Genomic DNA, 27,227 nt, shown 5'->3' with positions numbered 1-27,227 from the left:
ATTTCCATGACTTAGGGAAAAAAGATAATAAACAAATTCAGTTAAAAAGTAGAAATGTGGGACAATAAGAAACCCAGCCAGATCTTCACACTAATATTACACCTATGGATACTGACACGCACACTTTTTCAGTCTCACCTCAGAAAGTTTAACTTCGGTCGCTAAAGATTTACACAAGAAATATACACACATGTCTGTGGTAAACATCCTGTCTCACAATTTACCACACACAGGCACAAACAATCTCAGACAAGCAGACAATCTGCTCCTGTACTGGCTCATTCACAAAAAAAAAAAAAAAAACAGCAACACATACACACACATAAACATGCACGCGCGCGCGCGCACACACACACACACACACACACACACACACACACACACACACACACACGACTTGTGATAGTATCCAGCTGCCTATACATACATTCATACGCAGACACACACAGAGGAGATGATGCAACGTTTCAGATCAGATCAGATGTTTCCCATAATACAGATGTCAAAGACAGCTGCGACAGGGCCCCCCAAATCACAACACACACACAAGTAGAAACAAAAGTGACCACAGACGCCCAATTACTTGCATCCGTAATAATGCACGAACTTCTGCACACTGCAAAAACACACACACACTCCATCCACGTCGATTGATCGGTCAATGGTGCCAACAGTGATTGTAGGTCAGCTGTGTGTATCTGTGTGTTTTCTGTCAGATTGAAGCAGGATTCAGCTTCTAGAGAGAAGTGAAACACTTTCCCTTCACTCCCTTCATCCCTGCACATGTGGTCACCACATTGAAAGGAAACACAGACCCTCTTGGGAACGCATGTGTGTATGTCGTGTGTGTGTGTGTGTGTGTGTGTGTGTGTGTGTGTGTGGTGTTGGTATCGAACCAAAGGAGCCTGTTTGCGAGCTGACCTACATACAAAACAACTAGACTGAAATGGTTTTCCCCAAAAACGCAGGAAGAAACAAAAACATAGAAATACTAAATAGATTTAAAAATACATTCACTTCATCTTCAAAGGGCAACACACACACAATCTTTGTATACCCTCTCAGAGCCCCATGGAGGCAGCTGTCCAATCTAGATAGGTATTTGTATTTATATTTGTGTGTGTGTGTGTGTGTGTGTGTGTGTGTGTGTGTGTATGTGTTTATGTGTGTCCGTGCATCTGTGCATGCGTCTGCGTGTGTCTGGGTCAGTTGTGACGTGGCATTGCCTGGAAGTTATGTAAGCATCAGCAGGGTAATGTTATCTGTCCTCAGAGCTCCAAGAGCAAGACACTCCCACGACAGCTTCCTCTGCTGCCTGGCCAGCCAATCAAACACACACACACACACACACACACACACACACACACACACACACACACACTGTAGAGAGCATGACCTATTGTCATATCGAACATGAATGCTATATATATAAAAAGGAAACGGATCCCCTTAGATCTTTTAGTCAGCTGATACAACTACTAGAAGCTACAGAGACAGAGCAGAGTGTGGAGCACAATGGGAAGTGCTGAGAAAGAGGGAGACAATAAAACGAGAGGTAGACTGCTTCAGCAGGAAATGTGGGAGACAACTTTAAAATAGCACTGTATATATAAAACCCAGATTGGTTGATGCTACACACACAAAGACACACACAGATACACACACACTACAGAGCCCTCCAGTCCATCTCCGCTGAGTCAAGTCCGGTGGACATCTTTACCGTGGGCAGGGTGAGGTTCAGTGATTGGGGAGGAAGTCGAGACTTCCTGCGCCGCCCTGCCTTCAGTCCTCTGCCCTCCTGACACTGACTCTCTGCAGAGTGATGCAGAGAACTGGCACACTGGCTTAAGCACACATGCACCAAGTAGACACAGCTGACGTGCTGCATGTGCATGCAACAAATATGTGCATAAAGAAACGCACAATCACACCTCTGATCCTGAAGCTGTGTTCTGGGCGACAGCGCTGTAATTTGAGCGGGCTGCTGATTTGCAGCGGAATGTAAATCATAAGCTGGAGAGTTGCTACATTTGAACACTGGGTCTTACTGTATGTATATATACTGTGTGTGTGTGTGTGTGTGTGTGTGTGTGTGTGTGTGTGTGTGTGTGTGTGTGTGTGTGTGTGTGTGTAGATATGTGTAAGAACATTCCTCAAGATGTGGGAGCTACTCTACTTTAAGCTTCTAAGCTCAAAGTTACCTAACAGTGTCATAAGAAGCCTGTAAATTATTATCAGTTATGCCAACTATCAATGGCACGGTGACTTCATAAAGTCCTAGTACTTGTACTCTGTGCAATGACAATAAAGTTGAATCTGATCTGATAAAGCTGTGACATCAGCATATTATCATGAGTAGAAGAAGAACCTATTGTTACGAGGCTCGTAAAAACCAGGGCTGTATTTTCTTAACTCGCGGGCTCATGCTTTAAACTAAGCATGCTCTTCTCCATACAGATGATGGAAAAAAATTAAATAATTATCCTTTTGCAACAGAAAAGTTTCCACTCCCACTTGTGCAAAATTGCCCCTCCAAGCCAGATGCTGTATGGAGTCTGATGGCAGGGAGGTTTGCTGCCAAACAGAACTGCCAGACGTGTGCACTGAGGTCCTCGGTTCCACCTCTGGTTGTTTGCCCTTGTCACCGTTCGGCAGAGGGCTGGAATTCCAACCATAACCTTCCTTTGTTTACTCATATTTTTCTCCATAATTAACATTACCACCAAAATCATGAGTCCAGTTCAGTTCTTTGATTTCTGAGATGTATTTTGTATCTCAGTCAGGGAAATTAAGTAAATCCAACAGTGATGACATGTGCCTCTTTTTCTCCAAGAAAAATAACAAAAGTAATACACTTAAGATTTGCTAATAAACACAAGTAATAGCGTGATAAATAGTCATCAATACCAAAACAGCAGATGTCATTTTTATGTTGGACACATAATTTTAGAATAAACACTCCATCTCTTTATACAGGCTTAAAATATTCAAAATAGTTGGAGATTGATTTACTGCAGCATCTCCCCCGGCTCTCCAGGAGTTCCTAAGAACTCTGGGAAAAAATTGGCATCTTCTAAACTTTATTTTCATGTAGTTCATGCAGCTTTTAATTCATCCAGGTTAGTCCAAATCAATTTAAGTATGCTTTTTTTTTTTCAAGAGAGAACGGTCCAAGACAGCAGCAGCACTTCAAGTGTTGAACAATCAATATCCCCAGAGCAGAAAAACACATCCAAGTTATTATAAATCAAATGCTCCCCATATTGTTTTTTTTTTTAATATATATTTGTGTAAATGATTTTATTCCAAATGGAAAGCTTTGTTTCCTAATAGGATACACCCATTGTATGAAAATAATTAACACATAATTCATAAGACACCCAATACCCATGTTATGAAATTCTTCACCTGCTACCTCCTAAAAGTTTTTCTTTTTGTGTCATTGCATTCTAACAATACTTAGAACAGTCTTTTCAGCTTAATCACCATTGGTTAATTGAGTTTGATGTCACATTCGGTGAAAATAAAAAATGCTTCCTATGTCATTCAAATGGGTGAATTTCTTGCAATATGAAGTTAACATCTCCATCTTATCCTGTACTGATCATTGTGTAAACTGCCCCAAAGCGTACAAGCCTCGATCTGTTTAGTGTAGCCCGGGTGCCAGCCCATACCTCCACCCAGCCCACATCTCTCTCCGGTTCTCCCCCACCCAGAGGAGGGGTGCAGTCGGCCAACCTACTTCTGCTGCTGGGTCTGCTCCAAAGGAGAGCAACGTAACGTCTGGAGGGACACTGAGCCCAGCAGCGCTTTGTTCTCAAGATCTTAACATGCACAAACACACCCTAACAGCTGCGCACATACTCACAGGCACTCCAATGTGTGCACACACAAAGGCTCACTTACACTATGACAGACAAATTTCAAGACCGCAGGCAAGAGGCCAGATTCACACCTGGACATATGTGTGTGCACTCTTTAGATGTCACACTGACATGAAAGAGACACGCTACCAGTTGTTCATGCACAACGGACTTGTAGAACACACTGACATTTGGATAGTTTGGACAGAAATCACGGTCACCCTGGCACAAACCACCAAATACACCAATGCAGCTGCAAATCCAGACAACACAACACACACACACACACACACACACACACACACACACACACACACACACACACACACACATAAGCCTGCCGTTTTCCCAGTATTATCACAAGGCTATTCTCGGGCCTGTAGATACAATTGTTTTGGTATCGGTAACCATGCAACACACAATATGGTTCCAGCATACTTCCCGTATCACTCGTGCATTAATGCATAGCATACATACACCCATGCATGTTGACATGCAAGGACTCCTGATATACATGAGCAAGCATGCACATGCACAACATACACTATCCAGACACTGATGACTCATTATATCCATTCCCTATTCAGCTCTACATGTCTAGAAGGAGAGAGAGTGAGAGAAAAAGAAAGAGAGAGAGAAAGAAGTGCAACAGCTGTTGGTGTGTAAACAGACTCGGAGTCATATAATCATTTCCTGCTCTCCTTCTCTTACTCCCTTTCCCTTCTCTCACTCACTTAAATCCCCAAGACACAACAAATTCTCAAACCTTGACCCACTAAAGCAGCAGCAACGATTTTTACTCATTTTTACTCATTTTTTCCCCTCTCTCCACAACCTGCTATGTTTTACCCAGCTGGACTCGGCAGCCCCTCTTCACATCCTCCCCTCACTTTTTCTTCTTCTATCTCTCCACATGTTAATGTTGGGCATTCCTGGTGTATGAGTCACAGTCTGAACAGCACCAAGTTTGTGTCCACCACAAAGAGCAGAGACAGTGTGTGTGTGTGTGTGTGTGTGTGTGGGTGGTGGTGGTGGTGGGAGGGGGCGGGGGGGGGGGGGCTGAAGAGAAGAGAAGAAGTCGTGTGAATGTCAATGGAAAGAAAGAAGGAAAGGCTGGAAATCCTAGATTAGCAGGGACTTTCCCCCTCTCTCTAACTCTGAATTCCACTGTTTCTGTGCTTGTAGATGTGTGCACTGGTATGTGTGCACATGTCCCATGGCTGTTAGATGATCAGAACAGCAAGGAAGTGAAGATATAAATTCAAGAAGGGGAGAAATTGGGACAATTATGTAGTTCAGACCGAGTTCTTCTTTAGACCATTATTAAACTTGTGTCTCTACCAGTGTCTCCAATGATTCCTTTAGCTCCCTGGTCGGGCCCACCCATTAACTGACACACACACACACACACATCATCCACCTATCCAATCAGATCAGAGCAAGAGAAAAAAAAAAAAAAAAAGCAGAGGAGCTTCCCTTTGAAATCTATACACACATGATGAAAACAATGACATGTGGAACTCCCGCAGCTGTGCAGGAGGCATACTTGCTTCATTGCTTTTTTAAAGCAGGCGCCTCTTTGATGTATCCCATCACAACTTGCAGCTTGCACTTACAGCCCCACGTGATCAATAAAGCGTCATCAATCTAACCCAGTCTATTTCGAAAAGCAGCATTACCAGTGTAATGATAGAGTTTTATTTATTTATGAAATAGCCAATTCTCAAGTTGGAGTTGTGAGACTGAAATAATAAAAAAATAAAAAAAATACTACAAGACAGAAATGCAGGGAAAAGGAGAGACAGGGAAGATAGGGAGGAAATGAAGAAGGCTGGAAAGAGAGGGAGAGGAGGAGGAGGAGGAGTGAATGAGGGTGAAGAGAGGGAGAAGTGCTCCAGCTGTACCCTGAGCTTCAAGAGAGCCAAGAATTTCATCCCTGGAAAAGATCTTTCTTTCTCTCTCTCTGTCTCTCTGGAAAAATCTGCAAGTAGTCTCCACTATACAGCTGCTGTTCACACACACACACACACACACACACACACACACACACACACAGTTCTTACATATGAAGACAGACAAAGTATTCTCAGAGGTTTTGGTCACTCTTCTCAAAGTACTCCCACCCCCAGGTTGCCCTGGGCCAGTCCCAACAGCAAATGTGGCGTTCCCCAGAGCTGGCAGACCGGGCCAAGTCAGCAGCAGCACAGGGGTAGCCAGGGTCATCACATACAGGAAGTGGCCTCACCCGGAATGCATGGCAGCAGACACGACCAGACATGCAGTGTCTGATTCTCTCACTCTATCCCTTGCAGTCTTTCTTTCTTTCTGCCTGTCTTCCTTTATTTACCTTCCCTTCATCCTATCATTTCATTTGAACTCCATTACTCAATTTATTCCTCCCTCCCTACCTTGTTCTGCCTCCTCATACCCAGCTGTGAGGGCATTGGGTTTATAAGTGAGCACTGGGCAGGGCATACAACAACAATCAACTCTCTCTGCCTCACACACACACACACACACACACACACACACACACACACACACACACACACACACACACACACACTCGCGCGAGCGCGCACTGAAGTCAAGCTCTTAACGACCTTCTACCAAATGAACCAAACCAATCCTCTCTCCTCTTTTGTTTCTTACAAAGTACTTCTGAGTGGAAAATGCTGGGAAAAGAAAAAGGTAGGTATGCCACACACAAATACACACACGCACACACAAACTGTGCCCAGAGGGACCACATTCCATTACACACCACCTGGAGTGAGAGTCCGTTCCCATGGTGACCAGTTTTCCCCAAATCCAAAGGGACATAACTCAAAATTAAGACATACACACTAAAACACACCTCCAGAATCAGTTTTACACTCAGGTAGGTAAATCCTTCTGTAAATAGTTTCCTTCACCTGACTGTCAAGATAAAACTACACAAAATTAAATACATACAGAGGTGTGCATGCACCCAAACACACATTACAGGCTCACATGATTTCTCTATTATCTGATCCCTCGCTGCCATGTGTCTCTCCACCCATCCCATTTCCTTTCTTCCAGCACAATATGAAATATATTCCATAAATACAGATTTAATTTGAAGCCATTATGAACAGATCAGGGAGAAAAATAATCTGCAGTGGTGTTAGTTCCTCAACACACTCGACTGAGATGTCACTGGGCGAGACTTAGGACTCGTTATAGCACTATTCTTTCATGAGGTTGGGGATAAAAGAGCATGATATTTTATCTCAATACATTGCGCATGTCCAATGAAAACAAAGGCAATCCTCTGCAAATTTGGAAAACTTGGTTAGTTAGTTGATTGATGACATATTCCAATCCATCCAGCTTCTGATGCTAAATAACTTTTATTCAAGTATTTAAAAAAAACACATTGTTTCACAGTTCATTTCAATAAAGACTCTGTACATCCTTTCACTTGGGTTACAGGTTCACAGGCCAACTAACATACAGACATGTGCCAACTTTCTTTTAATTGCACAGCAATGTTAATTACAGTGCCCCATATGGGTGGGATTTGGATTTAGAGGTAGATTTTTTTTTTAAAGTTCATAAAACAACCACCTCTGGTTACAAGCAGCAGCAGGACAGTCCGAAACAGCGTTCTAAATTAAGCCCTTCTGAGAAAAATTTATTTGTCTCTTCGCCCCTGGCTTGTTTAGAGCCATCTGGCTTGGTGTAAATACAGCGAGACTTTCCACCATATTTCCCTCAACCAGCTATTTCCATTTACATCAAAGGGCTCAGAGTGTAAAAGTGCACACTCCGGGTCAAAGAAAAAACCTCAGCAAGCTTCTGTAGTGATGCAGTGAAGCCAGCAAGAGCAACATCAGCATTGTCCATCCAGCTGAAACGAACACTGTGAAGCAGGGGGACACTGAGACAAACGGAGGCGAGGCAAAGGTAGACAAGAGAAGACGGCGGCTGAGACAAACACAAAAGAAACTAATAAATGGAAGAAAAACACAGGCTACATCAAACAGTCCTTTATCGTCTCCTAATTCCCATATTTGCCTAGTTTCTTCAACTTAAGAAATGAGGAGATGCTAAATTGAGATGAGAGGAAGAAGAGTCTGATGTGATGTCAGTTACTGGTCTAAATGTATATCATTTACATCTATATTTTTCCATTTGTTTTCACTTGTAAAGCCATTATCTGATAATACAGATTATGATGATGCCTCAGTGTGTTGAAACAATTTAGTGCCCCTGGCATTATGCAGAGAAGGGAAAAATCCCGCAAAAAAAGGACTGTTTCTGGCTGATTCATTGTGTATACCTGCTGAGCTAAATATGGAAATGATGCCAGCAAGAATGCTGTAACTTGTGGTACAAGCAAGTTTTGTAAAAACAGTAATTATCTTCATTCAGACCCATACTCTTCACACATGTCCCACTTAAATTACTTGATTAATACGAAAAGAATATAATCTAAAGAAACTGTGGTGCAGAGATGTGGCGTTAATGCAGCATCCAGTCACTCATGTAAGGCGAGTATCTGTTGCACAGAGTATTTATGGCAGAAGTCTCTTAGCAAAGCTACTCTGCGTAGCAATATGTGGAACATCTTTAATGACAGCAGGGCCTGATCAATTTTCGAAAGTGAAGACATGAAATGACAGAATTAGAATGCACACTGAGAGGGACAGAGATAAACAAACAAGAAGACAGGAGTGAACAAAGCGCACACATCTGCTGGCAAGACACAAAACAGACCTTGACATGATTCACACCCGCTCTGTCCAGATGACAGAAGAAACATGCGCACACAGCTGGTGCACACACCACACCGCTGAGGTCAGACTGACAGTGTCCGCTATAATCATTGTTGGTCAGAAAAACGGCCTCAGCTAACAGGACTGCAGCTGAGAAAAGGACTACTTTGCCCATGAAGCCACTGCAGTAAAGCAGCTGTGAGAATGGACTCTATCATGCAGCGTTTTTTTCATTCCCAGAGTCCAGCCTGTGCAGGAGAAACAGTTCACCCACTAATGTAATGAATTCAGAAAAAAAAGATTTTCTTTGGTAAATGCTCTGCACTTATACATCGTCAATTCACCTTAGAGGTCTCGATGCACTTTACAATGTTCGCCTCCCTTTTATCCACTCACACACACCAACGGTGAAAGAGCCGTCATGCAAGTTGCTTGCCCGCCATTGGGAGCAACCTCGGTAGTACCCTATGGAACTTCCGAAAGAGGACTGGAGGAAGCGGGGGGAAACGTCAATCCCTGCGATTAGTGGACAACCGGCTCTACCATCTGAGCTACAGACACCTATATATTTTATTCACTTGGTTTAATTAGTACCCATTCTGAGAAAAAAAAAAACTAGTAAGTCCATACATAAAATAGCTTGAATGTTCGAAACCATTCATTCTTGTGGTGAGGAAATAATTCTCCGACTGAACTGTCATTGAAGTTGTAATCTATTGTAGAAACGTGATCATTTTGCCACTTCCAAGATGCTTCATTGGCATTTTAAGTGCCACTGGACACATTTCATCCTATGAAACACAGGTTGTTATGCGAACAAGAAATGTTTATCATAAAAACATACGCTGTATGCATATACTAACGCCAACTATGGTTAATATCAACCTTAGCTACAAACTATTAGTGAGTTGAAGGAGATGTTTAGCTGCTGCCACCCAAGCCTCATGATGTCACATCCTCCCTGGCAGGGCACAGCTTCCTGCTCTTCACCCCCTGGCCTCATCATCCCTCATAAAAAGTCCAACAAAGAGCAAACAACACAGTAAACCAACATGGCCTTGTAAAACACACATAGACACAAACACACACACACACACACACAAACGCACATTAACACACTCACATTCCAGAGCAGGGTGCTCTAACACACCCTCCAGAGTCTTGTCCTTTGATGTGAGTGTGGGAAAGCTCAGGGGAATGGTCTTAGTGGGGGGAGGGTGAGAGAAAGGGAAGAGGGAGGGGGGTAGGGGGTGTGGTGCGGTGCTGAAAGAGGTGGGGAGGGGGAAGGTGAGGTGAGAGACTGGGAGTGTGTGGTGGGTGGAGGTGGTGGAGGGGGGGGGCAATTGAAGCTGACCCCAGGAGCACCGAGAGGTCAGTCTGTTGGAGGACAGGGGATGGAGTGAGTCTCATCACTCACATACACACAGAGGACATGCTAATTAGCAGACTCGCACAGGAAAAGGATTTCAGAATAAGATACACTGATTCAATGCGAGCAAAGCAGCACAAAGAAACACCCAGAAGGACTCAAACACCATTGGACAAAAGAAGGAAGCGGCAGATAAGAGCGAGCAGCTTTACTTCTATCACTAACTACAAACTTCTCTCCGGTACATTTCAGGGCAATCTGATTTCTTTGAATGTGCACAGTGCAATTTTTAATGGATTTCATTGGCCCTGAGGTTATGGAATTTGTTGAGCTTCATAAAATTCAACATAAACTTAAATCCAAATAAAAAAAAAAAACGTAATTCAGCCAGGAGCAGTTAGCGGCGGTGTGGCAAATGAGCAGCACTTAACATTAATCCATCAAATAGAATAGCCTCTTTTCTGTTTCAGGTTTGTCTTAAGGTAGGGACACGTGAATGAGTGGTAAAGGAAAAAGGAGGGAGGCAGAAGGAAAAGAGTGAGCGGAGGAGAATAAAGGCTGGAGTTTCATATGAAAGAATCTCTTCTGGCTGCTGTGTTGACGTCTCCGAGCTGGTCCTGCCTTGGCAGAGTAGCTGTGTGTGTGTGTGTGTGTGTGTGTGTGTGGCGCGCGCGCGTGCGTGTGTGTGTGCGCGTGCGCGCGTGCGTGTTTGTGTACGTGTATGCATGTTTGCATGCATGCACCGCAGTGCAGCAGCTAAACAGAGGTTACTTTATATAAAAGCTGGTTCCTGGCTGTGCCCTGAGGTCTCTGTAATCTCGCTCTGTCACACACACTTGCACACGAGTACGCCAAAGTACGAACACACACGCAGACACACAAGTACGCAAGCATGCGCAAACACGGAGCTCTGAGGTCTCAGTAATCGCACCGAGTCTGTCTAAAGAGCGACTCAGTTCCCCTTCAAAACACACTGCCACACTCCACCTCTCATTAAACCCAGTGACCTCCTCCGGAGAGAGAGAAAGAGCAGGAGTGTGTGTGTGTGCGTGTGCGTGTGTGTGTGTGTGTGTGTGTGTGTGTGTGTGTGTGTGTGTGCACGTGTGCGTGTGTGTGTGTGTGCGTGTGTGGCCCTCCACATTAATAATATCTGCATTCAAACATGACCCCAAACCTCCCACCTAATTAACTATCTGCAACTGGAGTAAAAGGCACCAAAAAAAAAAAAGCACACACAGACACACTGTGCCTTCGATGCTAAATTTTGCATGCGAGTGCACACACGTGACCGCACAAATAAACAAACAATCGCCAGACCCCAACTACGTCAATACGGTGTCGTTTTGCCAATCAGTGCCTGGTTTCCCTCGTCATTCACTGCCGAGAGCACTAAACCATTCGTTCATCTGTCTTTTTTTTTGTTGTTGTTTTTTTGCCATCTTTCCACAAGTCACTGATCCATATCTATAATTTTATCTGTCAACTGGATCTGCACATCCTTGCATCCGTCCATCCCATCACGTACGGTTTCTATCTGGCATTATCCGTGCCCGTAGGTCTGCCCGCAGCGATCCCCCTGATTTCAGGGGAAAAATTGAATTACATGGCAGGCGGAGAAAAAAAAAAGAAGTCGGGAAGTAATTTGTTACAACAGAGCGCTATGGTGGTGGGGCTTTTTTTTTTTCTTTTTTTTTTCCCCGGTGGGGAGGGTGGTGAGGTGGGGTGAGGGCAGTGTCTGAGCCAAAACTCTCAACGAACAGCTTCGCTCAGAGGGCAAAGAAAGAGAGTGAGAGAAGAAGAAGGAGAGAGAGAGAGAAAGAAAGAGAGAGAGAGAGAGAGAGAGAGAGAGAGAGAGAGAGAGAGAGAGAGAGAGTGAGAGTGAGAGTGAGAGACAGACAGACTGAGGGAAAGAGATTGAGGAGAAAACAAAGACTTCCTTTCAAAGTTTCTGAGGAGCAGCTTACATTTCTGACATCATCAAAGTGAGACACAATTCCAGAAAAAGTTGGGGGAAATCCCGTGTTACTGCCACCTCCTTCCCTCTTTTAAGAGCTTCTAAGTGGCTTACATTTACAGTCTTTTCATGCTCTGATATCAGATGCAGCCATGCCAGAGCGTGGCCATGGCTGCCCAATCAGTCACAATATGTCATTGAGTAGACTGCGCTTTCAGCTGGCAGTTTTAAATTTGGAGATAACACCCTTAGACACTCCACCCCTTTCTTTTTCCCCTAACCTTTACTTTTGCAACACTGGCTGCTCTCCTGAAAGACAGTTAAGGAGTATTCTGGTGTTTCTGCAAGTTTTACAGCAATATTAACACTTTTAGAGTCTTCAAACGTGCTTGAAATTTCACTTTGATTACAATTTCGGACTTTAAAATAACTTGCAGTTGGAAAAACGTACAGATACGGTGCGTCGATGAGCTGGTGCGAACAGCTACATCCTCGGGTTAAAAGCCAGCGGCTCAACGTTGCATTCCAAGTCAATCGTGCGAGATAACTAAACCCAGAGGATCATTAGCAATTATGATGGGTGGGACTAAAAGGATTATCTGGAAGCTTCTTGGATTAAAAGAAAGCTTTGACTATTGCTTCAAGACAGTGAATCTTCTTTACAATTACAATTGCACACGAACGCTCCGTTGTGCTCCGTCAATACACTTCCAAAAATCCATGTTTTCAACTGTATCACCACACAAAAAGGAAAAAAAAAAAATTCGCATGGCGTTTTCTGTGCGCTTCCTCAGCAAGAAGGTTAAAAAAAGAAAACCGTTTTCAAAAACATGCCAAAATACTGTGAAGGCAGTAAATCCTCCAGCATTTAGAACAATTTTATTGAAATAAGAAGTGAGTGTTTTAAATCAGATTATGCATTTTCAAAACACAAGTCTAATGTAAGCATGTGCAGCCAGCATTATCATTAAAATGACGGTAAATACTCTGTCTCACTTTGACAGACATGAGAGCAGCTACCAGGCCACATGTTAATACAATAACATAATGAAATAAGAGAGGACTGACCCTGGATGCATTGCAGTGAGCCGTCCTCTGCCCGGATGGTAAATGTCTCCCCCGGGTTCACCTGCACCAGGATCACCTGTACCAACACACAAGACACACAGACACACACAGACACACACCAAAATCACTTTGTTTGAAAGAGCAGATCAGGTAACTGATGAAAAATACAATTTAAGATGGCATTAAGGGAAATCATGTCATAACATACAACCACAAAACAGGACACATTCTCTGCTGGAAAGCCAATAAGCTTGGCCGAGATGACATAACACAACGAGCATCGGATCTTAGGGGAGGGCGGACACGGAGAGTTCACACAAACGAATGAGGTGTTAGATAAGCTGATGGTGAGACGCTGCTGCCGTCTCACACACCCCGATTCCTGATTTGAGAGACCACGCTGACAAGAAGAGAACCGGTACACACAACTATGATACACACAGAGAGGGAGCACAGAAAAACATAGAGGCAGGTGAGCACACACAAATGAAGCCTGAATACATGATTTGATTTCTTAATGTTTCTGCTGAATGTGCCCAAAGCGAGAATGCGTGCAGCTTACCGTCATATTCTCCGCATACAGATTGTTGAGAGTGTACACGTGGCTGTAGACATGAAACAGGTGACCCTCCATTGCACACACACACACACACACACACACACACACACACACACACACACACACACACACACACACACGTATTCAGGCGCACATTCATGCACACACAAGCACAGCCCTGTCTATGCTCTACAGGTGTGCAGTTGTAAAATCTTCATAGCCTGCGTTCCTCCTGTAGTGTCTGCATCTTCTCCCATCTCAGCGCTAACCTGCTCCTCTCCCTCAGACACGCACACACACACTTACACACTTCCTGCACTGTCTGCTGCAGCGGTTACTGTTGCTATGGGAACCCTAGCATAGTACAGGGCGACCCATGTTTTCCCAGGGACTGAGAAAACCCCTATATCAGACCATGTGGGTGGGTGCATGTGGAGTGACTGCTGAAACGTACACATGCCAAAATCATACTGTGTGTAAAGTAGTAGTGTGGCGTGTTTGTCTTGTTTTGCAGCATGATTGATCACTGAAACTGACATAACCGAGTCAGTGGTGAGCCAGTAATTTAATGACTCGATAAAGTGACAAAAAATGGAAACATTAAGTTAGAATAATAAACAACTCAATATTTCTCAAGCTGTGATTTTAAGCTTAACCACCAATGAGTGATGAGTCGTGAGAACCTTTTGGGAGGCAACCTTTATAGAGGGTCTGGGTTCTGTGATTCAGAACCACACTGATATTTTAAAGAATGAAATATTAGCCCCACAGAGTTCACTCCATTTTTTTTGTTTTAATATTTATGTTTTTACAGTCAGTTTCTCAAAAACACACTATTTTATAAAAGCCAATTCTCCTATAAATGTACATTTCACCAACATAACAGACCCAAGGGCAATCAAATGGATGCCTATAGGAATGGACGGGAATGTCTGAATATCACCACATTACAAATGAAGAAAAAAATGACATCAGATTTTGGTGTGGGTGATTATTACAGGTAAAGTACCATTCATTAATAAATCAGTACACTTAACTCCAATGTGAAGGAGATGATTATGAATTTCCAGAGACAAAAAAAAAATAATAATCTAAAATTATGAGAATTACAGCACTCCAATTGAATGCATTATTAATACAGAGATGTTTCAGGCCAACAACTTTCCTCAGTATGCAAAGCTGTCGATAATGTTACAACTTAGCTCGTGCAGCCAGTAGAAGGTACTAAATGGAACCAAAAATGGAGCCTCCCATTGATCGTTGCAGCTCATCATGTAGCCAATACAGGGTTCTATATCCTAAGATTAGAACACAGAACTTCTGATACAGTTTTGGTATGAGAGGGATTCCCCTATCCTCTGTTGATATTTTAATTTTAGGATAAAACAGAGCGGTAGCCGACTCTCAAGGCTTCACAGACAAAACACATTGCCATAGTTGTTCAATTCATTCACAATTGACCTATAGTTTAAAAGTGCAAACATTAAAGCTTCAGATTGTGTCTTTAGTTTTCTTAACACCGTCATAGTGGCTCCTATACCTGCGTTGAACACGTTGAGAATTTTTTGGTATTTGTTTGGATGTTACTTGCTGAATTGCACCTCAGAAGACAGAGGTAACATATATACATGACACATATCTCAATTTTTAGCTCACTCAACTCATCTCTCAACTTTTTTGTTAAAGAACCAGATTAAAGCTCAGAGATCATAACCTTTTGTACCGATGATTTAACCGGGAAAGTATCGTGCCGAACCAAGCCTACAGCAAAAATGAATGGGAATTTTACTTCTGGAACCACAGCTACCCAAAGCAGCTTCTCCCACTTAGCCACATTTTTATGTTTCATTTTGTCACATGCAAAAAAAAAAAGTGGAAAACTGTGGGGGGAAAAAGCACAAGAAATTGATTGTAGATTATACAATTATAAGCATGTGCAGTATATGTACTTGATCTCTTTGCTTGCATGTACCAAAGCAACAGCCCCAGATAAACACACATAAACAGGTGTAGGCAGGTAGACACAGATAGACAGGAAAGCTCATAGACAAGCAAACAAACACATAATGTGCTCAGACTCAACACAGACATTTGTGTGCCCACACAGACACTGGAAATGTAGGAGAAACACACACACACTCACAGTATGACAGACTAACAAACAAACAAATACACACAAACGTGGATACACACAGCCACAGTCAAATCTATATAATCATCGGTCTTGATCCCTGATTCCACACTGGGAACCGAGTTTAAACTGCAGGGTGTTACAATAAAAAGAGCTCCCTAACTGCTGTCTGCTACAGCCAAAATCCCCCCATAACTGTTATGTGTAGCAGCCAAAACACTCCCACCATGTTTCCTTTGGGCTGTGAGGGAACAGACTGGGAATGATACATAAACATCATCATCATTTCTCATCTACCAAAAGCACACAGTGTAAAAATGTATCTGTGACAACAGGATTAGACCCAGGTCAATTAACTGTGATGCTTTTAATTATGCTGATCGCTTCCTCTCGCCTGTGCCGAGCTCGGTTTTTGCACTTTGAAGGTGATCCAGTTGGCTCTGCAGCATCTGATAACATCAGTTAGTCACAGAGAAGCAGCTGCCCCCCTTTCAAAAGTATGCCAAGCTAAGGCCTGGGACCCATCAATGGAGCCAGTCGGCCAGATATATGCTGCTTGAAAATACGTCTTTAGGACCAAATAGTACATGTGAATGTACCTGTGTGTATCTAGGTGTCTGGTTTTTGTTGCATGACAAATGGTTTTCCTGTGAAAGCCTGGCAGCTTTTCATTATGTATGGCAACAAAGCATGAGGCTTGTGATGAAATGACAACAAACAGAAGTGCCTGCGGGATTGTTTGGTACATTTACAGATTCATTCTGCGAGAATAACTGAATGCAAATGACAGGTGTGTGTGTGTGTGTGTGTGTGTGTGTGTGTGTGTGTGTGTGTGTGTGTGTGAGAGAGAGAGAGAGTGGTTACCTGCTGTGCTGCCTCACCATTAACCATGTGAGGCATGAGAGGGACCTCCCCGTTCAGGAGGGGGGGCGGAGCCAAGTCCAGGGGAATCTGGTCTGTCATCATCATTGTGACGTACATTCATGGAGAAATTGACTGAACTGCCCTACCTGGAAAGTACAGAGAGAGAGACAAAGAGAAAGGGGACGCTATTATTGTCCAATTACACACATGCATAACAAATAACAGAAACACATTTCCATTGTTGTTGCAATTTAACATAAATGATTGACATGAAAATGATAGTAATCTATTTCCTTGTATTGGTTAAAAGGAATCAAAAAAGCGTTGCATCGAAAAACAAAACATGAATGCGTAAAAAGGGAGAGCCAGTCGCTGTTGAGCTTCCCTGTCAGCTATGTGGCGTAATGCAGGACAGATTTTGTTTTATTTCAGAGCCTTTAAAATGTGACTATTTTCAAGAAATTGTTTCACATTTTGAAAAAAATATGTTAATTCTCTTTCTTGCTTAGCTGTTTATACTGCTGGAGCAAGCAGCCAGTGAGCTTAGCTTAGCATAATGACTGGAAATAATTAGACTGGCTCTGAGTGAATGTAAAAGAATCCACCGACCACTTCCTTTAAAGCCACTTCCTTTAAAGCTCACCAAGTCACATATTAAATCTTTTTTGTTTCATCTGTACAAAAACTAGAAAAATAAAAAAAAGGCCCACTGTTTCCCCCTGCTTGCAGTTTTTATGTTACACTAAGCTTTTTACTTGCTGGCTGTAGCTTCATATTGAACTGACAGATACAAAAGTATCAAACAGCAACAAAGCAAGTTTCCTTATTTCCCAATTAAACATAAATCTCAATTGTGTTATGCCTGCTTACCAGTGTGTTACCATCAGTGTTTATCATGCAATTTCCTCATTGACAAAGCAATTTTCCACTTCATGCGAGCGTGAAAAATCTTTTTGCATTGTTGAGGAGCTTTTATTACATTTGTTTACTGTAGTCACACAGTTTCCATCTTAATTTGGATTAAAAAAAACTTGGTCAAAACTCAGATTTAGCTCCAACAACAGCATGTAAAACCTGACATGTAGCCATACGTACACTCGACTAACACTAAAATGAGCTACAGAGAAATATTCAAAAGGGTTTGTTTCAACAAAGATGCACAATGAGAGAAATGCAGAGATACAAAGGGATAAATGGACCGGCTAACAAAAAGTAAGAAATGGTAAAGTTACGTATAAAAGGAAGCAAAATGGACTCATAGAAAGAGTGTTTACAGAGAGATTGTTTTTTCCTCTTACACTGGCTTTCCAAAGGCATATAAGCTTTGGTGAAATCAAACAGGTTATATTATGTCAATATAAAAGAAAAAAGATTAAAGAGGCAAAGGAAAACAGAGATGAGAGTGAGAGACGAATTCAAAGCTCTCCATCATAAACAATAGTCTTGTAAAATAGGAGGGATTATAGTGAATATCCTGTTTGAAGGATTAATGAAATGAAGAAACATTAGATGAATAAGGTATTAGTTTTATAGGTGCATAGGGATAACTGCACCTGCTTTGTAAATACAACACAGATGATGAGTATGCAACTTAGGCATGCAAACACATAGCAAGAATGGGAAGTCTTTGGAGTTCTTCTGGGGTCCATTGTGTTGGCGCTCCTTGCAGAGTAACCAGCAGCTAAATCTGGAGATGATTTCTCTGCTCGCATAATAATAGCAGTAAAACCAAAAAGCACAACCATGGAAAAAAAATTTAACAACAACCAAGGCCTATTCATCTTAAGTGGAAAATAACATGGCATCACCTAATTAGCTATAAGGCAAGAATTTAAAGAAACCTAAAGCGACGTGTCAGATGTGCACGTGGCCCTCATCAGCATTTTAACCGAGCTGCCAGCGTGGACCTGAACAGTCAAAATGTATGTGCTTACACAGGCACACAGACAAACCCCACACAGATAAACACGCAACTGAATTCGCTGCAGCTCCCATACACTTGCGTCAGCAGCATTGCATACGCCGTATCCCTGGGGGAAATATTTACACCCACACACATATACACAGATAAACCAAGAACCCCAGCTGAAATGTTCCGCAGGAGCAAACTAAACTAAACACGCATGTATGCAAACACACAAAGATTCATTGCCAGAGGTAGATTACAGAGTTACGTAGGTGTTTGAATTCAGTGCTGATGTGTGAAATTACTGCTAAAGAGCGACTAATATTCGTGGCTTTAAACTGCTGTGAGCGCACACGTGAACACCAATATACAGAATGCATCGGGGGTTTACCTTAAATCTCTAACCTACATACAGACACAGATAATACGTGCGTGTACACACACATGCACGGCATTCCTCCGAAAACAGCTGCGAGCGACTGTCTTTTCTTTCAGCTGGCCGTCTTCTAGCGCTGACGAAGTCATTGGAAGGGTTAGTGGATCACACAGCTGCGGCTCATACGGCTGCAACATAAACACACACTCAAGCCACTCTTTCAACGTCTTTTAGTATTTTTCAGCCATTTGTCTCTTTCATTTCTTGACTTTGTTCTTGTTGTGTCTTTAACTCTCCTTCTCTCTCTCTCTCAATCTGAGCCCCGTTCCCAGCTCGGCCTGGCCATCCTGCGTTGAACACACACACACACACACACACACACACACACACACACACACACACACACACACACACAGTTGTGTCCAGGACACATCACATACAGATGGTAACACCACTGTCAGTTCTGCCAGGAAAAAGAGAAGAGCGAGACAGAGAAAAAAAGCAAAGAGGAGGAGACAGGGAATAAGAAACTGAAGATGATAAATAGAGGGTGAGAGCAGGAGACATCTCCTCCAATAACCCTGTTCTTAAAATAACCTCTAATTTCCGAGAGAAATTCATTATATTTATATAATCTTTACTCATGAATGCACAATCACGAGCAGAAATGAGATTCCAATAATGTGCACTCTTCGTAGGGTGTTAATGGAAGTCTGGTGTTAGCTAATGTGACTGGCAAGTCTTTTCTGAACAGAAGAAGTGAGCAATTCAAGAAGAAAAAAAATGATACATTTGAAAAGCCGCCCCAAAAATAAAAGCAATATCATAAAAGCCTTAATTCTAACTCAAAGCAAAACTGTCTTCTTGTCAAAGTTCTGTTGTGTTGTTTATTCTCTTCTAAACAGTCAGTTTGCAGCAAATTACAAATTACTTACTTCACTTACTTCTATTCATTTCTAGCCATGCAGATAGTCTGTTGCGATTCTCCCACAATCTATCAAAATCTTCAAGAAATTAGAGCAATAAGACAGTTTGGCTTGGCAAAAAAAAAAAACTGAAAGCAGGTGATAAGAATTAGCCTCCTTCTAAACATAAGGTGTCATAAACAAAACAAAACCTCCGAAGCTCATTAATTAACACGTTTCATCTCACGTTTAATCCTTACAAAAGCGCAATAATGGCCAGGTGTTATTAAGGCTTATGTCAGGCTAGCAGTTTCATCTGCTTTCAGTCTTTATGCTAAGCTAATTCTCACCTGGCTGTTCCTTCATATTTATCACATATTCTCAAACCTCTTGTTGAAAACGAGAATACAGTAAGCCTATTTTCCAAAATGACAAACTATCCCTTCCAAGTAATCACAGACCAGCTTGTACATAAATACGCGTGTTGTGTTTAGTTTACTGATGTCTTGTTATATAATTTCTTGGCAGCGGCATGCTCTAAATTTAAGCACAACCTTATGCTGCAATTTGGAGGAAGTGATGTGTGAAATTGCATAGTCTAGAAGCAACTTTAAGAAAAAAAATTTATTATTTGTCTGGTGTCATCCAGACTACTTTGTTGATTTTTATGACTATTTGCCTCTCAGGCTCAGTCAATAGGGAATAAATAGAGATTAACTTTTGCTTTGCAGCTGTTGTGTGTCGCACATGTTTCCTACAGGATCTCATGTACATATTTGGAAATTTAATGCAAAATATAAACGAACAATGACCTTTGTTTTCCAGTGGAATCATTACCAGATGGATGCCGCTGTTGACAGCTTCAGACATCACCATGCTCACACACTCACACACACACCCACACACACACACACAGATATACGCACGTACTCAGTGTGGTTTCCGTTCCCCAGTGGAATGTGGGAGGAATAAGGTGTCGATTCCCAGCAGGGATAAAATGTTAAATTGAAAAATTCCATGTTGGATCCAGAAAACAATCAACCACTTGTCCGAGTATATGAATGTTTGTGTATGTGTGTGTGTGTGTGTGCGCGTGCGCACGTACACGTACACGTGTCTCTGTCATTAGACAGAAAGCCTTGTGTAAGCATGGAAACTGCCTGACATAAAAGATGCATAGAGTTAAACACACACTGAGATGTCACACACACACACACACACACACACACACACACACACACACGTGTGGCTCTGACATTCAGGGAGAGCTCTGACCTCATAACATGAGAGTCATTACTTGTATAGTCATTCATCATTCACACACACACACACACACACACACGCCCAATGACTCCAGTTTGTCCATCCTGAAGAAGCATAATGGACAGTCACAACCACCTCACAGACTGTCTGACTTACTTCCAGTCAAATGCTTCACACCTCGTTCTCCCGACAAGCATTCACACAGTCAGAGAAATGCAAGCACACACACAAACACACATCTGTGCAGCCTCTGAACAGGCAAAATCTCTTGAGTGCTACTTGTTGGTGTGGTTAAATCTGCCCTTGGAAACTACTATTGAATTGATCATATTTATAAGTCATAATAGTAAATAGTACTCATTGAAAAAAAAAAAAAAAAAAAAAAAATGTAAAAATGCAAATCATCCTATTAGCAGAAAGTATACAAACTTACGTTTCTCCTTTTTCTTCAAAAAATGAATAATTCGCATGAACAAAAATTTAAAGGACAAGTGTGACACTGAGAATGACTTCTCCTACTTGAAACCACAAAGGTTAAAAAAAAAAAAAAAAAAAAAGATGTACAGAAAATGAAATGGTGTGACAACATGACGTTTTTCTGCAGCACAGAAAACGAAACAACAGGTGACATCATGAGCTCATTGACCACACATAGGCTGCTGCACAACCTGACGTTCTTATTCCTGCAGCTGGGGAGATCAAAGCCTGTCGTGTTCTGGTATTTGTCATGCAGTGTGATGCTGAATCAATATGCCAGCATGTCTGACTCATCTGCCGTTACTGACAGCAGTAATGAGAAGTCTCTCAGCTCTGGAAAAAACAAAAAAAGTTTAGTTAAATTGGCTAAATTTGAGCGCATGTACCATATTCAATTCTAGATCACTGAACTGTCCTGACCAAATACAGAGAAGCAAGAGGGCATCAAATCTGTTGCTGTTATGATCCCTGATGTTACTACTACAGCACTCTCGGTTGCTGAACATGTCTTTACCCGTTTCTTTTCCTACTTTGCCCAATAGTTACAGCTCCTGAGACGTAGAGGAAGCGCAAAACACGAAATAAATTTCCAACATACGTATTTACGGAAACAGCTGATCAAATTTCTAAAGGGTTTTTTTCAGGGGCAAAGAGCGACACAAAAAAGAACATTTATATTTACACTATCAGTTTAATTATAACGGTACGGCTAGTATGTAATCATTGCTGTCATTCTAAATATGTCAAGATGCTGCTTTGTGACCTGAGCGACACGTCTGTCAGCTGCCGGCTGCCAGACTTCTGCTTCCATACTTGATGGGAATTTTACTAAAGGTAGAGCTTAGCAGCGACAGAGCAAACAAAAAAGGGAAACATGAACGTAAAAGAGGGGGAACTGAAACTGAACTTTATTTGGTATTTGGACAACATTATTCTCTGTAATTGTGTGCTCTAACAGTCCTGAGTACAGTACTGCAGACTGGATCTCTGTGATGACCCAGAGATTAACCTGGGACAATAGTATTAAACGAATGTGTAAATACATTTTAAATAGACATGCATCAATCATGCATTTCCTGCACAATCAGAGCAGACTTTTAATTGGCTTAAAATGGCATGGGCACACCTAATTTGCAATATGCATGTAACTGGGATTGAAAAACAAAAAAAACAAAAAAAAATAAAAGGGGGAGAAAATAGGAGACAGGGAAAAGGTATCCTCTTCCTCATACTGGGTGTGTTAAGCTGTGAGGAATGCTCTCAGGTGTCAGTACTCAGAACTGACTGAATGACTATTCACTGCAGTGCACACAAACACACAAACACACACAAACAGAGGAAACATCAAGCACGACTGGGATTGATCCAAGCCCTTTTAAAAAAACAACAACATCTTATCAGCTGACAATTTCAATCTCTGCTGGCATTTAATATTTGATACACACACAGATGCTCTGACTCGTGGGCGTGTGTTTGGAGAAAGAGGGGACACTTCTAAATATGGTGGGAAACTGCCACCAACACCACTCCCATTCAACCCAGCTCCTTTTACAAAAGGTATTCAGTCTAGGAGAGACCTGCACTCTCTCTCATTCACCCTCCTTCTAACACACACACACACACACACAGAGAGAGAGAGAGAGACAGAGAGAGAGAGAGAGACAGAGAGAGAGAGAGAGAGAGAGACAGAGAGAGAGAGAGAGAGAGAGAGAAGCAGAAAAAGAGGGAGGCAGAAAGGAATGCTGTGCTTGTGCTTACTCTGAAGGGAGTGCACGAGCGAGCGCGCGGCACACACACACACACACACACACACACACACACACACACACACACACACACACACACTTGGGAAAGACAGAGAGGGGATTTATAAAAGATGGAACCTCTTTTGGTTCCCACATTGGCCCGCAGCTTTCTGCACATATGCAGTGTGTGTGTGTGTGTGTGTGTGTGTGTGCACTGAGCAGATCAGAAAGGGACAGCAGCAAAGATTCTGAAACAAAATTCGGAGTTCCAGCCTCTTCTTCAGTTCGCCTGCATGCATTTGGCTTGCATATGTGTGTGTGTGTATATATTTGTGCAGTGCCTTTATGTGTGCCTGTGCAGATGTGTGTGTACTTGTGTAGTCTTCTTGCCCTGTAATTGCGGTAATGACATGTCATCCACGAAGAAGAACGGGTGGAGAGGAATGTAATGGACACATACAAGCGCACACACGTGTTCCACTTGCAAACCATGTATGAACAAGCTCCTCTCCAAACTCCTAAACTGAAGCCTCAGGGCACCTTCTTCCACCCCCCCTCTCCCCTCCCCAAACAGATGAGATCCTGCCCCTCCTAAAGCCTCAACCAGCCTGCTGCTGCTTATGGCTTTTATTTCACTTTTAACAATTCTCTTTTAAACTTTTAATCAGGCCATTTTACCTCATGTGCCACAACATGTATAGAGTTTGCTAAAGCGGTGTTGTCTTTGCCTACAGAAATAATCAATCATATCCTAATTCTTGGATGAAAACGCCAATTTCCGTAACAACCCATCCCTCAAGGCGAGCTAAAAGAAAGTATGGTTGCTAACATTTCCAAAGCGTGTCATTATGAAAGTTTATTGTACATTTAGCCGGCACCGTCATCAAGGCAAACCTTCAATGAAGCAATGAAGGACGCATTGAACAAGGTGAACTTGTGATCATCTGGGTGCAGGGTGATCTGTTGCATCACCAGGCGAGTCCACCAAACTGGGAGCATCTGCATAGAAAGGACATATCAATGCAAGTATAGAAACCCAAATGAGAATGTTCTTTGTGATTCAAACTAGCTGCACTTCATTGCCACAGGCCAGTTATCTCCAAAGTCTGGCTACCGCTGTTCTTATCGCAACAATCCGGCAGTTTGGGAATGTTTTCTCATTGCCACGTCGCACATTCCCTACATGGACGAGCATTTATCCAATTTTATCGAACGCAAATAAGAGTCCAAGGTTATCCTGCGGTCGTCGCCTGCATCTTGCACATAACTCAAGGCAGATGAGCAAGTTAGTCCTATGAAACGCAAGAACGCTGCTCATCCTCAAATCTGATGAAATCTGGAACCGTCATGCTGCATTTAATCAATCCAACATCATTTGGCATAAAACCATCAATGTGTATTACTTCTTTTTTTTTTTTTTCTGGATTACTCCTGAAATAAAGCCATTCTTTCTCTTTCATGTTCATGTTCTCTCTCCATGTCCCCTTGTCTGCATTTTTTTTTTTTCCTGTTTCCTCTAAATGCCAGGCATTCTGCAGATCGTTGAGAGCAGACAGAGCGCAGACAAGTCAGGACTCGGCGGCCTCCCATCCCTTGCCCTCAACACGCACGCGCGCACACACAGACAAAATGAGCACCCCGAGCAAAGCCTTTCTCCTTTCCCCCCCCCCCCCCCCCCCCCCGTTATCCTCCCATTTTTCTACCCACCCATCCAATCCTCTCATCAGGCCTGGCTTCCAGGAACATAGGCAAGAAACAGATGAGCCAGTGACTTCGAGTCAGTCTCTGCCTCTCCCGCCCTTTCAGTCCCTCTGTTAAACTTAGCCTTTGCAAGATTTTATAATACATAATTCTTATGTTCCCTGGTTTCTTTTGACAACGTACTAAATGCCCAACTTCAGATAACTCTAAATGAATGAGAAGATGGATACGTTTTTGTCTAAACCCCTCTTTCATTTACTTCAAGTAAAAATGCAACTAAATGCTTTTATACACAATGACAAATAAAACCCAAGCAGCTTTTATCTGCATGTTTCTACATTAAAAAAAAAAAAAGTGTATGGATGTTCAATCTTAGAGTGCCTACTAAGTAGTCCACCGAAAGTGTCCAGGATCGGACTCTTTTGCCATCCACTTCCTGGAAAGACCCCGCCTTCCTTGCATTCCACTGCCCTGTCAAAACACAGCTCCCCTCTTCCAGTGGCTGATGGGAAGCCACTGCCTCCCCTCATAGGCTGTTGCCGTGGCGCTGGGCGGGAGGAAATAAAAGCTGATCTCAAAGAAACAGCAGCCCATTCCCAAACAGAGACTACAGTTACATAACTGTGCACACACACACACACACACACACACACACACACACACGCACGCGCACGCGCACGGTGTCAAGACAACACCCTCAACACAGTGGAACACAAAATCAGGGTCAGTAAGAAAGAAGGGCGAAGAGACAGCAAAAAAAAAAAAGAAAGGGAGCAAGAACGCCTGAGAGGAGAGAAGTTGAGAATAGGGAGGGAGGGAGGGAGGGGGTAGGTGAGGCATCAGTTTTCCTTGGGAACAAAATGAAGAGGAAATGGCTTTTTTACACTTAGGTCAGGAGCTGTGGGAGAGTACTTCCACCCAGTGTGTGTATGTGTGTGTGTCTGTGTGAGAGAAAGGTTAATTAGTGTATGGTGGAAGATCACCTGCATCAAACCCAAAGCGGAAGAGCAGTGGACCGAAGAAGAGAACTGTGCCCAGACTGAAGTAAACACACACACACACACACACACACACACACACACACACGCACACTGTCAAAGACCTGTAGTTTTCTGAATAACAAAGAAATTTGGTGCTATTGAATCAATATTATCTGCTGCCTGTCTACACAAGGTGGAATTGACAGCAACTTGTTAGCTCAGAGAAGGGTGGAGGAAGTAGGGATCAAAAGAGGAGGTGAAGAAGGTCAAGGAGGAGGAGGAAGGAGATAAGAGCAGAGGGAAGGGGAGAAGAAAGAGGAGAAGGGAGAAAATGGGGACGGGGGAGACGAGGGGGGGCCGGAGGTTGAGTGTGTGTGTGTGTGTGTGTGTGTGTGTGTGTGTGTGTGTGTGTGTGTGTGTGTGTGTGTGTGTGTGTGTGTGTGTGTGTGTGTGTGGAGAGAGAGAAATGTGTGGAATCCTAATTGTGTTATTGCTGCAGAACAAACATTAGTCCTGCCTGTCATACCACAGACAGCAGGCAGTGAGAGAGAGAGTGTGTGTGTGTGTGTGTGTGTGTGTGTGTGTGTGTGTGTGTGTGTGTGTGTGTGTGTGTGTGTGTGCGCGCGCGTGCGCGTGTGTGCGTGTGTAACAGACAGAGAGGGAGAAAATTGAATGAGTCCGGCAAATTAAGAGTCAAGCCAAGAGTTTAAGACATGCTCTCCACTTTTTCCCGGACTATTCATGAAGGCAGAGGGTTCACAATCAGCTCTGTGTTGCACTGGGCGTTAGCTTCACTTTAGCACGGCTAGCTCCAGCAGATGTGTGCATCTGCCAGCGAGCCCTCCCTCCCTCCCTCCCTCCTGCAGCTGTACAGCTGTGAGTTGGCTCTCTGTGTGTGTGTGTGTGTGTGTGTGTGTGTATGTGTGTGTGTGTGTGTGTGTGTGTGTGTGTGTGTGTGTGGTTGGGCAGGGGGCCAGTAGGCAGTAAACCCACAGTAGAGGCCCTGACAGTCCAACGCTTGCCACGTAGCCGCGGAGCAGCGACGTAACTCAAAAGGAGATCTATCTCCAAGTTTTCTCCTGTGTGTATAAAAAAAATAAAAAATAAAAAAAAAAAAAGATGCAAGCAAAAAGAAGAAACTAATAAAGGGAAATACTTTGGGTTATTGTGTGGGAGCCAGAGTATAAACAGAGGCATCGCAAACAGAGACAAAGTGACTTTGTGATCCCGCTTCTCCCGGTCAGAGACACTGATGTTGCCACCAGTTACATCAGCCAGGACGGCCGCACACTCACGCTCTTCTCCTCCAACCGAGAGCTCCTTT

The 27,227-nt window shown here is 42.9% G+C and overlaps 1 protein-coding gene across 1 annotated transcript in view; it reads right to left on the bottom strand.

The window, feature by feature from the left end:
* The window catches only part of fndc3ba (fibronectin type III domain containing 3Ba), an 81,486-nt gene that overhangs the window by 41,392 nt on the left and 12,867 nt on the right, over window positions 1-27,227 (bottom strand). Inside the window, exons 2-3 of the mRNA XM_069152665.1 lie at window positions 16,551-16,696; window positions 12,997-13,072 (exon numbers count right to left, since the gene is read on the bottom strand). Of these exons, the coding sequence (XP_069008766.1) occupies window positions 12,997-13,072; window positions 16,551-16,667 (193 nt within the window). The 5' untranslated portion in view covers window positions 16,668-16,696. The remainder of the gene's footprint in view (window positions 1-12,996; window positions 13,073-16,550; window positions 16,697-27,227) is intronic.

The sequence above is a fragment of the Embiotoca jacksoni genome, unplaced genomic scaffold, assembly GCF_022577435.1.
Source record: "Embiotoca jacksoni isolate LCO1_2020_lvr unplaced genomic scaffold, fEmbJac1.0.p SCAF_18, whole genome shotgun sequence".
Lineage (NCBI taxonomy): Eukaryota > Metazoa > Chordata > Actinopteri > Embiotocidae > Embiotoca > Embiotoca jacksoni.
The sequence above is the reverse complement of the archived record's forward strand: the minus strand, read 5'-3'. Positions and strand labels throughout refer to the sequence as shown.